General features: G+C 41.7%; 1 protein-coding gene across 1 annotated transcript; it reads right to left on the bottom strand.

The window, feature by feature from the left end:
- Positions 1–11,544: 11,544 nt before the first annotated feature.
- Positions 11,545–12,483, bottom strand: LOC136119860 (olfactory receptor 7A10-like). Its single transcript, XM_065873115.1, has one exon. The coding sequence runs from the start codon at positions 12,481–12,483 to the stop codon at positions 11,545–11,547; it is 939 nt and encodes a 312-aa protein (XP_065729187.1).
- Positions 12,484–15,620: the final 3,137 nt, after the last annotated feature.

Here is a 15,620-nt window from a genome sequence, read left to right on the forward strand (position 1 = left end):
CATCCACAGTCCCACACCTGTACCCTGAATGCCAGACAGAATGCGATATTCTCTCTCCACTTGGGTTTTTTAGAGACACATTTAAAGTCCACAAATCAAACTCCTGACTCCACCTTATCAACTTCAAATAATAACAACCCCATCTTTCCACATGTCCATTGTAAACCTTGGCAACATCATGGACCCTTCTTTGTCCCATTGATCCAACAGGCAACGCTCAGCTCTACCTTGACCATCAATCCAGAATCTGATTGCTTTGCCAGAAATGTTTTTCTTGTTTCTGAGTCATGAAAGGTCACAGCAGGACTTGAAACTGGCCCTCCTGGGCAAAAAACCCTTTCTGGGTCCCCCATTTCTTATTTGTAGGATGAAGGCTTCAGCCTCCTAGACTTTCCCTGAGTTCCAAATGGCAGATTCAAACAGCTGCTAATCACGGAAACGGAATGCAGAAACAATGGAGGAATAGTCAAGAAACTATAGTGCAGCGATTAAAGCAAGATCCTGGTCCTCCTCAAGGGATATACATAACAATATCTTTGAGTTCTTCTGAACGAACTAAGGTCCCCAATAAGGCCCCCACCCAAGTGAACGATGGTAACTTCTGGCTGAGCACAAGATTCCTGTAACACCGCCCTGTTACCTCACCACCAACCAATCAGAAGAAAGTCACAAACCCTGCAGCCCTCACCCCCAAATTTTGCCTATAAAAACTTCTCCCAGGAAACCACCAGAAAGTTCAGAGTTTTCAAGCATAAACCACCCATTCTCCTTGCTTGGCCCTGCAATAAACCTGCCTCTGCTCCAAACTCCAATGTTTTGGTTTGTTTGGTCTCACTGTGCTTTAGGCACAAGAACTTGTGTTCGGCAACAATAGCCTTTCAGTAGCTCTGAAGGGACTGCTTCAAAGAGGTAGGGGGAGAAGCCAGTATATATATGATTTTTGGCTAGGGAATACATGCAGTTAAGCAAATATCTTGGTAAAAGATTATTACTACTCACAAGGAACAGATATCTCAGTTAATGATTTTAGTGCTTTTCTATGTATGGGAAGATCCAAGAATCTGGGTTCATTAAATTTCTTCTTGAAATATACTATCTAAAGGGCCTGTTTTCAGGCTTCCCTGGTGGCGCAGTGGTTAAGAATCTGCCTGCCAATGCAGGGGACACGGGTTCGAGCCCTGGTCCAGGAAGATTCCACATGTCGTGGAGCAACTAAGCCCGTGCACCACAACTACTGAGTCTGTGCTCTAGAGCCCACAAGCCACAACTACTGAAGCCTGTGTGCCTAGAGCCCGTGCTCTGCAACAAGAGAAGCCACCGCAATGAGAAGCCTGCGCACCACAACAGAGAGTAGCCCCCGCTTGCTGCAACTAGAGAAAGCCTGCGCGCAGCAACAAAGACCCAACGCAGCCAAAAATAAATAAATAAATAAATTTAAATAAATAAAATAAAGGGCCTGTTTTCCTAAAGCACAGAGTGCCTCATCTTGTTTTTCATCCTGAATTCCTCTCAGGAGGCACTACTGTCCATCAGCAACTGCAGTGGCTAATGACTTAATCCTTGTAGCACTTGGATGGAGAGAAACATTCTTTGTTTTACAACAAACATACAGAAAGTCCACAAATAAATTTTTAAAGAGAACATACCTATGCGCAAATTATTAAAAATGTCCACAAAATGCACACGCCTATGCACATACTACCCAGGTTTTTCAAAAAGAAAATTACCAATAACACAGAAGCTCCCTTCATGGCCCTCCTGGTCAGTACAATTCCTCATCCTCTAAGGGAAACCCTATTATTGAGGCAGGAGATAGATGGCCTCCAGGCTGAGCAGCTGGAGTTTGTCCCCTGTGGACAGATACTCCAAGACAAAGAAAATAGCAGGGTCAGAGAGGAGCAGAGCCCTGCCCAGATAAAAGATAAAGAAACCATATATTTCTCATTCTCCAGGTCAAGGAGACCTTCCCAACTACACATGCACTGAAAGGCTCCTTGGGGGTCAAAAAGGGAGGGGGCGCCACCTCATAGTAGGTGATATCAACCTACCCATAGGCCTCTTTGCTAGAATCCATCTTGGCTAAGAGATGCACATGCACACAGCGGAGGACCCTGAGATAAACCAAATATGGACTCAGAACCAGGCTAAGCCAGGTGACTTGCCAAAGGAAACCTGGGAAAGATGCCCTATAAAAGTGATTCAAACTACCAGCAGGATGTGACTCTCTCTCTGAGTTCGCATGTGAGTCTATTCACACATACTCTTTTTCCTTCTAATAAACACTTTACTTGTTGCACTACTTTCCATCTCTTAGTGGAAATTCTACAAAGCCGACAGGCCAGGGCCTTGTCACTGTCCCTCATGGTCTAGCAGTTAGGATTCAGGGCTCTCACTGCCACAACCTGACTTCAATCTCTTGCCAGGGAACCAAAATCCTGCTTCAAGCCACTGCAAGCCAAGGCCACTGAGATCATTTTAACTTATTATAATATCTGTGGCCAAAAAATAAAATAAAATAAAATTTTAAATAAAAGGGAATTCCCTTGCCGTCCAGTGGTTAGGACTCTGCACTTCCAATGCAGGAGGCATGGGTTTGATCCCTGGTTGTGGAACTAAGATCCTGCATGCCGCGTGGCACAGCCAAAAAAATTTTAAAAACAGTAATATCTGACATGATTCAGGACACAACTACCCTAAAATATGGCATCTTAGCATATTGAATATTTTAAGCTGAGGGAATCAGAGAAATGACTCAGGGAGGATTCTTTGACCTTCCCCTGAAGCAGGTCATAAGACCCTCCTGTGATAGCTGTCCTTCCTACACAAGAGGAAAGGAGTGTCCTTATCTCTGAAGATGGAGGGACACATAAAGGAATCCAACTGGACAAGATTGCTAAATTTCCTTCAGTTTACTACCCTTAGCTCATATCCTTTTGTTCAATCACATTTTTCTATGGCTTTCCAGTCTGCATCAAACCTAGCATAAAAAAGTGCTCAGATTTAACCACTTTTTTGTGTGTTGTCATTTCCTTATGAAGGTTTTAGGGTCATGTAAAACAGATTTGTATGCTTTTCTCTCGTTACTTTTGCTACAGAGCCCCAGCCAAGAACCTATAAATGTAGAAGAAAAGTTTTGGGATTTTTCCTCTCTTACACATCATAGAAGGGTTTTGCCTGTTTCTTGAACTTTATGTAAGTAGAATCAAGCCTCTCTCCTTTGGGATTGGTGCAAGAGTAGAAAACTTGGGACTTCCCTGGTGGCACAGTGGTTAAGAATCTGCCTGCCAATGCGGGGGACACGGGTTCGAGCCCTGGTCCAGGAAGATCCCGCATGCCACGGAGCAACTAAGCCCGTGAGCCACAACTGCTGAAGCCCACATGCCTGGAGCCCATGCACCACAACAAGAGAAACCACTGCAATGAGAGGCCCAAGCACCACAACGAAGAGTAGCCCCTGCTCGCCGCAACTAGAGAAAGCCCATGCCCAGCAACAAAGACCCAAAGCAGCCAAAAATAAGTAAATAAATTTATTTAAAAAAAAAAAAAGAGTAGAAAACTGACCAGTGCAAGAGGACAGAACCACACACACAGGACCGCCTAGTATGACAGCAATGACTACAGTGGGACAAGGACAGTCTTTCCAATAAAGCTGGGTCCATTGGATATTCACATGGAAAAAAATGAAAATTGATCCCCATGATTCTAAAATGATGGCAGAACTAAATGTGAAAAGTAAAACAAAAATTATAGAGAAAAACATGATTGGGGCTTCCCTGGTGGCGCAGTGGTTGAGAGTCCGCCTGCCGATGCAGGGGACACGGGTTCGTGCCCTGGTCTGGGAAGATCCCACTTGCCGCGGAGCGGCTGGGCCCGTGAGCCATGGCCGCCGAGCCTGCGTGTCCAGAGCCTGTGCTCCGCAACGGGAGAGGCCACAACAGTGAGAGGCCCGCGTACCACAAAAAAAAAAAAAAAACAAACCAAAAAATCCATGATTTTATGGCTTGGAGTAGGCAGAAACTTCTTAAATAGGAGACAAAAGGGGGGAAAAATTTGAGAAGCTGGAATACATTAAAATTAAGAACTGCTTGGGAATTCCCTGGCGGTCCAGTGGTTAGCACTCAGTGCTTTCACTGTGGCCCCAGGTTCAGTCCCTGGTTGGGGAACTAAGATCCTGCAAGCCACATAGTGTGACCAAATTAAGAACTGCTCATCAAAAAACACCACTGATGGTGAAAAAGTAACCCACAAAGCAGAAGAAAAACATATACATCTATATGTATATGTGTATATATCTACTATATATAAGATAGACATATATAAGATAGATAGATAACCAACAAGGACCTACTGTATAGCACAGGGAAATCCACTCAATATTCTGTGATAACCTATATGAGAAAAGAATCTGAAAAGGAATAAATATACATATACATGTATATGTATAACTGAACTACTTTACTGTATACCTGAAACTAACACACATTGTAAATCAACTATACTCCAATAAAATTTTTTAAAATAATAATAATTCATGTGCAGAATATGTAAAGAAATTTTCCCACTCAATAAGAAATAGACAACTCAATTTAAAAATAGGCCAAAAATAAATCTGGTCATATCACAAAACAAGATATTCAAATGGCCAATAAATATATGAAAAAGTGCTCAACTTTATTAAGGAAAGGCTAATTAATTTAAACCACAATGAGATACCACTACTTAACTAACAGAATGGCTATGAAAAAGGCCAAGGTTCAATCCTTGGTCAGGGAACTAAGATCCCACAAGCTTCATGGCACAGCCAAAAAAAAAAAAAAATTGGGAAATTAAGTGGTGTGACACCTACTTCACTGCTGTGACAATAATGATGATAAAGTTTGTAGAGTTCCCTGCTTCTTAAGGATATCCCTTGAGAGAGGCACAGGCAAAGAGAGAAATGAAAATCTGTGAATATACAGTTGAGACCACACATGGAAAGTTATCTCCAATGAAAGAAGAACTGCTTGAAACTTCTGAGTAGAGTAGCAGAATTCAACAAAAATGTTTTATAAACTGTAACATTAGAAATTGAAGGGAGTTCCCTGGTGGCCTAGTGGTTAGGATTCATGGCTTTCTCTGCTGTGGCCCGGGTTCAATCCCTGGTCAGGGAACTGAGATCCCACAAGCCACATGGCAAGGCCAAAAAAACCCAAAAAAACATTGAAGCCTTGGTTGCCTTCTGAGATAGCCCACACTGTCTCTGGAGTGTGCATCTCTCTCAATAAGTCTACTTCTTACCTATCACTTTGCCTCTTGCTGAATTCTTTCTGCACTGAGAAAAAAAGAAAAAAGAAAAAGAAATCGAAGCCTCTAAAAATTGTCAATGGAGCATTTATTTATTTTATAAATTCCTACTAACTGTATATAAAAGGGTCTGAACTATGCTCTGTGGTGCTACAGCTTCCTCATCCCCACCCCCCCAGTCTGTGACTGTAGAAATTCTCTCCTTTTTCTCTAGAAATATAGCTCTATCTCCAGGGCCCACACTTTTGCAACTTCCACAAGTGCCATTCATGTAAAACTTCAGATCCTGCCTGCTCTATATAGAGAGACCTGAGGAGAACATATTGATTTCAAATATTACTTTATTTTTTTTCACATCTTTATTGGAGTATAATTGTTTTACAATGGTGTGTTAGTTTCTGCTTTATAACAAAGTGAATCAGCTATACACATACATATATCCCCATATCTCCTCCCTCTTGCATCTCCCTGCCACCCTCCCTATCACACCCCTTCAAATACTACTTTAAATAAATTGATACTAGTGACACAGTTAAAGTTTAGGACTACATTCCCCAGCCAGCTCTGTTTATCTAAAACTCTGGTGTGCCAGGTTGGATTTCTGTTAGTCTTTCTAAAATAACTAGCTTCAGGAAAATAAAGTTTTCTTATGGTTTTCACGTGTTTGGCACTTTACTGACAAGAATTATTCTTTAAAATTTTTTTTAAATTTATTATTAAAGTGTAGTTGATTTACAATGTTGTGTTAGTTTCATGTGTACAGCAAAGCGATTCAGTTATACATACATATATGTTTTTTCAAATTATTTTCCTTTATAGGTTATTACAAAATATTAGGTATAGTTCCCAGTGCTGTACAGTAGGTCCTTGATGGTTATCTATTTTATACATAGTAATGTGTATATGTTAATCCCAAACTCCTAATTTATCCCCCCCCCCTTTCCCCTTTGGTAACCATAAGTTTGTTTTCTATGTCTGTGGGTCTATTTCTGTTTTGTATACAGGTTCATTTGTATCTTTTTTTTTTTTTTAAGATTCCACATATAAGCAATAATAAGCAATATCTTATATTTGTCTTTCTCTGTCTGGCTTACTTCACTTAGTATAATATGCTCTAGGTCCATCCATGTTGCTGCAAATGGATAAGAATGATTCTTTTAAATGAATTATCAATGCCATAGTTTTTCTACATGGGATCAGCAGTTAGAATGATGCTGGTAGTGGGCTGAGGCAACAAGAACCTCTTCGTTCCCGGCTTTTTTTTTTTTTTTTTTTCCCTTTGCCATGTTTTGCTTCCACCTTTGTACCTCTTTTTTTTTTTTTTTTTTTTTTTTTTTCACCTTTGTACCTCTTAAAGAGTGCAGAGTTATCCGAAAGTCCCCTGGTCAATACTGGGAGGGTGAGCTTTTCATTAGTGCTCTGCTGAGGTTCCCAAATCTTTTCTTTTCTTTTGCTTTCCTTTTTCCAACTTTATTGAGCTATAATTGACAAATAACATTGTGTAAGTTTCAGGTGTACAATGTGTTGCTTTGATACATTTGTAAATTGCAAACCGGTTACCACCAGAGTGTTAGCTACCACCTCCATCCCATCACATAGTGGCCATTTCTTTTTTTGCTGTGAGAACATATGAGATCTACTCTCTTAGCAACATCCGAGTATAGGATACAGCATTATTAGCTATAATCACCTGTGCTCCACCTCGGATCCCCAACCTTGTTAATCCTATAACTGGAAGTTTGTGCCCTTTTCCAATCAAGTTCACTCATTCTTCCACCTCATTTTTTTTTTTTTGTTACTTTTTGTCAAAGACAAACAATAAAAAGTGAGCTAGTAGGGAGATTGGTTTTATTCAGGCTAACGCAATAAGGAAAACACCCCCAATCCAAACATCAGAGTGTCTCTGCAGAATGGTTTTGCCTTAGACTTTCATAGGGAGGAATAAGCAAATTATAGGTGGAGGGATTTTACACTTGGGATTGTTATTGTAACCAGGGGACTCTGTTAGTTGAGCAAGAAATGCTTAATCTCTATGTCTAGCTAGTTTGTCAGGGAGGGGGACAAACAGTTCCCCTACTCATTTATGAGACAAAAGAATGGGAATTGGAGAGTGTGTGTCTGGCCCTGTCATAGGAAACAAGGAGGTCACTAAAGAGTCCTATCCTCCTCCTATGGGGAAGAGAGGTTCTTTGCAGTACTGGTTTCTAGAACACAAAATGGCGGGAGGTGGGGGGATTAACTGTCTGGGTTTTCCAGCAGCACAGGTAAAGCTCAATATTGTCGCTCGCCTTTATGTATTAATAATTGAACCATGCATATAAATGCCTACTTTACGCTAAGAGAACTTACCTGTCTTCAGTTAAACTATTTTTCCCCCCTAGCGATGGTTCACAATGGGAAATGATTTGGCAATGCTTGGAGATTGGTGTTGGGTAGCACAACTTGGTTTGGGTGGGGTGCTACTGGCATCTAGTGGTGGAAGCAGGGGATGCAGCTAAACACCTCAAAGTGCACAGGATGGCCTCCCGAAACAGACTTATTTGGCTCCAAAGGAGAATAGTGCTGAGGTTGGAGGCGGGGTGGGAGGGTTGGGGGGATTTAGGGGAGTACTGGTAAAATTGCTCAATACTTCCCTTTGGGAACCAGGGCTTTAGCGGCTGGGCAAAAACGTCTGAAAAACTAAATTCCTCCTGAGATGCAGAAAACAAGCAGACTCAAAGGATTTTCAAATGCATCTTGAATTTCCCTTGGAGTTGTTGATCATTATTCATCTGTCTGTTACATTTTATTTGAAACACTGCAGCTCAACTTGTATAATTTTTATATGAAGTTTGTAAAACTTTACTTATAAAAATTCATGGAAGAGTCTCAGATTTTAGCTAAGAACAAGGATAGGGTAGGGAGCAAACTTTTCTTTTCTTTTCTTTTTTTTGGCTGTGTCACACGGGCTTGCAGGATCTTAGTTCCCCAACCAAGGATCAAACCAGAGCCCTTGGCAGTGAAAGCGAGGACTCTTAACCACTGGAGTGCCAGGGAATTCCCTATAGATGCATTCTGGCTCACCAACCTGGAAGCTCTCTGAACTCTGTCATTTTAGGTTTTCATGTTGGTTTCATTACATAGACAAGGTGGATTAAATCATTGGTCATTGGTGATTGGTTCAGCCTTCAATACCTCCACAGGTGGGGGTTTGAGGCTGAAAAGTTCCAACCCTCTAATCAAAGTTCAGTCTTTCTGGCAACAAGCCCAGAAGCTCTCTAGAAGCCGCTTAGCCAAGAGTTATCTCATTAACATGCCAAAGACACTCTTTTCACTCTGGAGGTTCCAAGGGTTTTAGGAGTCTGTGTCAGAAACTGGGAACAAAGACCAAATATTTTTTATTACATCATAGGGACAAAAACCAGCCCTCCATTCATACAAGCATCCCCCCTACCCCACTCTCAGAAAGTACACAGAACTCACCTCAGAAAATAGGTACTTCTGGGGAATTCCCTGGGGGTCCAGTGGTTAGGACTCCATGCTTCCACCGTAGGGGTCACGGGTTCAATCATGTTCAGGGAACTAAGATTCCAAGTACTGGCAGGCGCAGGCCAAAAAAAAAAAACAAAAAAGGTACTTCTGCTTTAGAAGACTGTGTCCTCCATAAGTCTGATTTAGCTGGTACAGAAATTTAGCTTCAAACCTAAGATAGTATTGATTTAATAATCTGTATACAGGACTTCTGCTGCTGGTAATTGAAGGCTGGGAAATTTAGACCAACTCTCCAACTGAAGACAATGAAAAGTATGCATGTAGTGTACATTAAAAAAAAAATCTAAAAAGCAACAAAGATCTAAATACTAGTAAGAAATCACTGCAGTGGAATCTCAAAAAGCTGAACCCATTAAAATAGAGAATAGAATGTGCTTGCCAGGCGCTCTGGGAGGAGGGGGTGGGAATTGGGAGATGTTGGTTAAAAGGTGCAAACTTCCAGTTATAAGATGAATAAGTTCTGGGGATCTAATGCACAGCATGGTGACTCTAGTTAACAATGCTGTATTGTATACTTGAAAGTTGCTAAGAAAATCAATCAAGTGTTCTTACTACAAAAAACAAATGGTAATTATGTGATAGAGGGGGTAGCTAACACTATGGTGGCAAGCATTTTTCAAAGTATAAGCATTTTACAAATCAGTACATTGTACACCTTAAACTCATACAGAAAAGAAATCACTGCATGGAGACTAGGAGAGGACAGGGTTCCAGAGAGGTGAGGCAGACACTGGGGCTGGTTTTACCCTTGAGGTGGTCTACAAGAGGCAGCTAAGGGACCAAGTGAGCTTTAGATCTCTACAAGACCAGGGATAAAGAGTGAGAGTAAAGGGTCTCCCCTCCTTGGGCTGGCTTCCCAAAGGAATGTCTCTGGGTAATAGAGGGGAACTGGAAGCAAACCAGTATGGACTGCAGCCAGGTTTCCCATCACCTGGTAGATGCCAGAAAAAGGTTGTGTAACTACAGTGCATTACTATCAGACAAAGTAGATTTTAATGCAAAAACATTTGTTACACCCAGAGATAACAAAGGTAACTTCATAAAGATAGAAGATTGGATCCACCATGAAAACATAATAATTCTGAATTTGTATTCAATAGTCTATTGATTTTTTATACATATATAACTTTATTTATTTTATTTTTGGCTGCGTTGGGTCTTCGTTGCTGCACATGGGCTTTCTCTAGTTGAGGTGAGCGGGGGATACCCTTCGTTGTGGTACGCGGGCTTCTTGTTGCAGTGGTTTCTCTTGTTGCGGCAGAGCACAGGCTCTAGGTGTGCAGGCTTTCGTAGTTGTGGCTCGCGGGCTTCCCTGTTCCACGGCACGTGGGATCTTCCCAGACCAGGGCTCGAACCCGTGTCCCCAGCGTTGGCAGGTGGATTCTTAACCACTGCACCACCAGGGAAGCCCCTCAATAGTCTATTGATTGAACTGCAAGCAGAGATAGTCAAATTCTATATCACACTGGGTGATTTTAGCATATATCACTCCATAATTGATACAACAAGGAGACAAAAAAAAAAATCAGTAGGGCTTCCCTGGTGGCACAGTGGTTGAGAGTCCGCCTGCCGATGCAGGGGACATGGGTTCGTGCCCCGGTCCGGGAAGAGCCCACATGCCGCGGGGCGGCTGGGCCCGTGAGCCATGGCCGCTGAGCCTGCGCGTCCGGAGCCTGTGCTCTGCAACGGGAGAGGCCACAACAGCGAGAGGCCCACGTACCCCAAAAAAAAAAAAAAATTCAGTAAAAATAAGATTTCAACGTGATTAACCAACTTGACCTATTGGCCCTATATAGAAAATGCACTCAATCGTTGTCCACATTGATCTTTCAGCGTCAACAGGTCACCTACTAAGTTTAACCACAAGTGCATGAGAGCAAATCTCAATAAATTTCAAAGAATTAAAATTATATACAGTGTGTTCTTTAGCCACAACGCAATGATACTAAAAACCAATGACAAAAGAAGGAAAAGAGGTCCTCCATATAACTGGATACTAAAAAATGCACTTCTATATAACTCATGGATTAAATAAAAACTCTCAATTGACTTTATTCAAATCAATTTCTCTGCATAGATTGCAGCAGAAATGAGGAAAATCAGGATGACTCAGAAGGGAGAAACGAAACGAGAACTGGTTTATCTAAGTATAATGTGAAAGCAAATGAGTGTTCACTACAAGTTTACAAACACATGGTCTGCACATCTGATGATAATTTTTTCCTCCAGCTTTATTGAGATTAATTGACTTTGGTTAACACCTGATAATTACACATGTGATTTTACTGTACACATATATATTGCCATATATGAGATATAGTCCCTATATCACTATTAAATATGTAACATTTTGCTTATTTTATAGATGTCAACTGAACTCAGAGAGTTAAGGTAGCTGATAAGTGACAGGTAGTAAAACACAGGATAGAAGGATTTTTTTTTTTTTTTTTTGCTGCTGCTGCTGCTGCATGGCAGCCTGCAGGATCTTAGTTCCCCGACCAGGGATCGAACCTATGTTCCCTGCAGTGGAAGCTCAGAGTCCTAACCACTGGACCTCCGGGGAATTCCCAGTATAGAAGGATTTAATACAAAGATATCTGATTTGAAAACCCATGATTAATCACGTTGCTAGGAGAACTGAATTTTGGAAGAGTCAGGAATTCTTGCATACCCAGTATTTCATTCCCTTTGACTCTTTCTAGAAGCCCACACCCAAGGCAGATGACAGAATCATGAAAAAGAAAATGTTCCAGAGATCAGTGTCCTCAAGTCTCCCTTTACGGCTCCGTTCCTTAGGCTGTAGATGGAGGGGTTCACCATAGGAGTGACCACAGTGTTCATCACTGAGGCCACTGCCCTCCTCCTGGGGGAGAGAGTAGCTGCAGAACTAAGGTAAACTCCAACACAGGTCCTATAGAATAAGAAAACGACAGACAGGTGAGACCCAAAGGTGGAAAAAGCTTCACACTTCCCACCAGTTGATGGGATCCTCAGGATGGACAAGACAATGCGAGTGTAAGAGAAAATTATCCCTGAGAGGGGACCGACACCTAACAGGCTAGTCACTAGATGCATCAGGATGTCGTTGATAAGAGTATCAGAACAGGCGAGTCTGAGGATCTGAGCAAGTTCATAGAAGAAGTGGGGGACTTTCAAGTCTGTGCAGAAGGACAGATGCAACACCGTCAGACTGTGGAGCAAGGTGTCCATGATGCTAATGAACAAGGAGCAAAGAATCATCAGACCACAGAGACGGGGGTCCATGATGATTGCATAATACAGAGGGTGGCAGATGGCCACGTAGCGGTCATAAGCCATGATGGTCAGGAGCAAATTGTCCATACATATGAAAACCATGAAAAAATACACCTGAATGAGGCAGCCTGCATCGGTGATGACTTTGTTCCCTGTCTGGATGTTCACCAACATCTTGGGGACTATAGTGGAGGTGAAACAGATGTCAACAAAGGACAGGTGGGAGAGGAAGAAGTGCATGGGGGTGTGGAGGTGGGAGTCTGAGCTGATGGCCAGGATGATGAGCAGATTCCCCAGCACAGTGACCAGGTACATGGACAGGAAGAGCCCAAAGAGAAGGGGCTGCAGTTCTGGATCCTCTGAGAGGCCCAGGAGGAGGAATTCTGAGACACCAGTCTGGTTTTCTGATTCCATGTTGTTGATGAGTCTACTGGAAAATAGAGACATGACTTACCATGAAACAGACACACAGACATCACTTGTTTGAGAGAAGTCATTTAAACAATTATTCCCTTCTGGTTGCTCTACTCATTTCTTCCTTCACCAAGTAATTATTTAATGACTTCTAAGTACCATACGTTTTGTTCTAATACTAAAAATTAAAACCTTTTATTAAAAATTAAAATATTTAATTTTTTTAGGAACTATCATGCCTGCATGGCATTTTAAAATCTACGATTAGGGCTTCCCTGGTGGTGCAGCGGTTAGGAATCGCCTGCTAACGCAGGGGCACGGGTTCAAGCCCTGGTCCAGGAAGATCCCACATGCCGCAGTGACTAAGCCTATGTGCCACAACTACTGAGCCTGTGCTCTAGAGCCTGAGAGCCACAACTAATGGGCCTGCAAGCCACAACTACTGAAGCCCACGCACCTAGAGCCCGTGTTCTGCAACAAGAGAAGCCACCGCAATGAGAAGCCTGCACACTGCAAGAAAGAGTACCCCCCGCTCACTGCAACTAGAGAAATCCCATGCACAGCAGTGAAGACCCAACACAGCCAAAAATAAATAAACAAAATAAATTTATTAAATAAATAAATAAAATCTGTGATTAAATTCTCATCGTTTTCTTCACATAGGGTCAAACCTGGTTGGATGACTGTACTTTCTCAGAGAATTTTAACTCTGTAGTTAACTTTATACTGAGTCTGCTCAGAATGGCAAATCTCAGGTATTGCTGGAAATTATAAGCTCAGATTCTTTACTGTCTCAATGTGAGAAATAATATCATTAATCCATTCCTTTAAATATTCTACTTTTTACAAATTGGATCAAACCACTCTATTGGAACCTGTCTATATAGAAAGAATTGTTTTGCTGCAATCTGTCATTTGCCATCAGCCTACAGTGAGGGACATTTATAAGAAAAGTTTAAATGAATCTACATCTTGTCTATTGTGGAAGTGTCATACCTGTAGGGGAAATTCCTGTCTGGCCCTTAAAACAAGAATAGTTAATACTTTTTCTGAAAAACTGATTTAGGGAGTTCCCTGGCAGTCCAGTAGTTAGAACTCGGCGCTTTCACTGCTGTGGCCCCAGGTTCAGTCCCTGGTCAGGGAACTGAGATCCTGCAAGTCTAGAAACTCAGAGTCATTTTATAGCATATTTCTTTCAACTAGTTGTTCCTTGGTAGCTACCTTTTTGGACATGTCTATATGGCAATGGCTTTGTAATTATCCCCTACCCTCCAAGTACTCTTTCTTTTAAAAATTTATTTATTTATTTTTGACTGCGTTGGGTCTTCGTTTCTGCTTGCAGGCTTTCTCTAGCGGCGGCAAGTGGCGGCTACTCTTCGTTGCGGGGCGCGAGCTTCTCATTGCAGTGACTTCTCGTTGCGGAGCACGGGCTCTAGGCGCACAGGCTTCAGTAGTTGTGGCACGTGGGCTCAGTAGTTGTGGCTCGTGGGCTCTAGAGCGCAGTCTCAGTAGTTGTGGTGCATGGACTTAGTTGCTCCGTGGCGTGTGGTATCTTCCTGGACCAGGGCTCGAACTCTTGTTACCTGCATTGGCAGGCGGATTCTTAACCACTGCGCCACCAGGGAAGCCCCTCCAAGTACTCTTGAATGCATTTAACCCTGTGCATTTTTGCAGAGCAATCTTCCTCTCAAGCGTGCCAAGGAAGGTCCAGCACATCCTTCTGGAACACTTCAATGGCATTCTATCCAATAAACCCCCAAGTCTTCACTTTGGCATTCAAGTTCTTCCAACATCTGGGCCCTGTAATAATTACACATGGGGCAAGGTACTCTCAGCAATGAATTTACCTTGTAAAACTGACACTCCATGTGGTTTCACTGAGAAAGCTTCAAGAGTGAATAATTCTAGGAGCTGGTGTGCAAATACCAGCAGGACACATAATTGATGAAGATGTGTCATTTCCTGCTCTAATCAAAAGCAAATTATTCATCTCAGAATATGAGCTTTGGAAGGACACATATTTGTAACAGAAGTGAAGGGAGGATGGAATGCATAGAGTCTTGAGAGAGCAAAGGAAACAAGTGAGCATTTTTAAGCTCTGCCTTCACACTGGCTGGCATGTGGGAGGGAACTCATGAACTAGCCAAGGCTAACATCCAGACCCCTTGACAGGATCAGAACCCAGGCAATGGTTTATGAAGCAAAGGAGGAAGGACAGGTGTCTAGTCACAAAGGAAAAGAAGTTGAGCAAAGTTCAAAGGACATTTGTGTCCTTCAAATTAATAAGACATATGCATTAGATAGGAAACGTTCTGAGTACTAGGGACATAGGGAATACTCCAGAAATATTGGCTTTCATTGCCATTATTGTTTTTTATTAATAACAGAATAGTTATTGTTATATTAGTCTTTATGGAAGAGAAAATATTGAGCTTACTTAAGGATGTTCCTCTTCCCCTTAATTTTCTGACACACAGACTGATCTGTTTAACTGTCACAATTCCAGAAACATGAATGAAATTTCAACATTTGGAAAGTTTAAAAAGGCAAGAAAGAGATTTTGTAATTTTTCTGTTTTTCTTTTTCGTTCTTTTTTTTTTTTTTTTAGCTTATAAACAATAAGGAGTTTATTTCTCATAATTCTGGAGGCTGGAACGAAAGTCTGAGATCAGGGTGCGAGCATGTTGGGTGATGGAGGGAGGTTCGGCCTGGAGGCTAGAGACTTCTTACATCCTTACCTGGCAGAAGGGGTGAGGGATCTCTTTTATCAGACACTAATCCCATTCATGAGGGCTCTACCTTCATGACTTAAGCACCTCCCAAAGGCCCCACTTCATAATACCATCATATTTGGGGGTTAGGATTTCAGCATATATATTCTGGGGGTACACAAACTTTTAGACCATAACACATATATTGGCATAATCCTTTTCATATTTTTTCAGTGTATTTAGGTTTCCTTTCTGCTATTGATTATTTATGTTTTTTAATTTAATTTAATTTTTTATTGAAGTACAGTTGATGTACAATGTTGTGCCAATGTCTGCTGAACAGCAAAGTCACCGTTATATATAATATATATGTTATATATTATATATATAATATATATATATACTTTTCACATTCTTTTCCCTTAT

Source organism: Phocoena phocoena, chromosome 3, assembly GCF_963924675.1.
Source record: "Phocoena phocoena chromosome 3, mPhoPho1.1, whole genome shotgun sequence".
NCBI classification, from domain to species: Eukaryota; Metazoa; Chordata; class Mammalia; order Artiodactyla; family Phocoenidae; genus Phocoena; species Phocoena phocoena.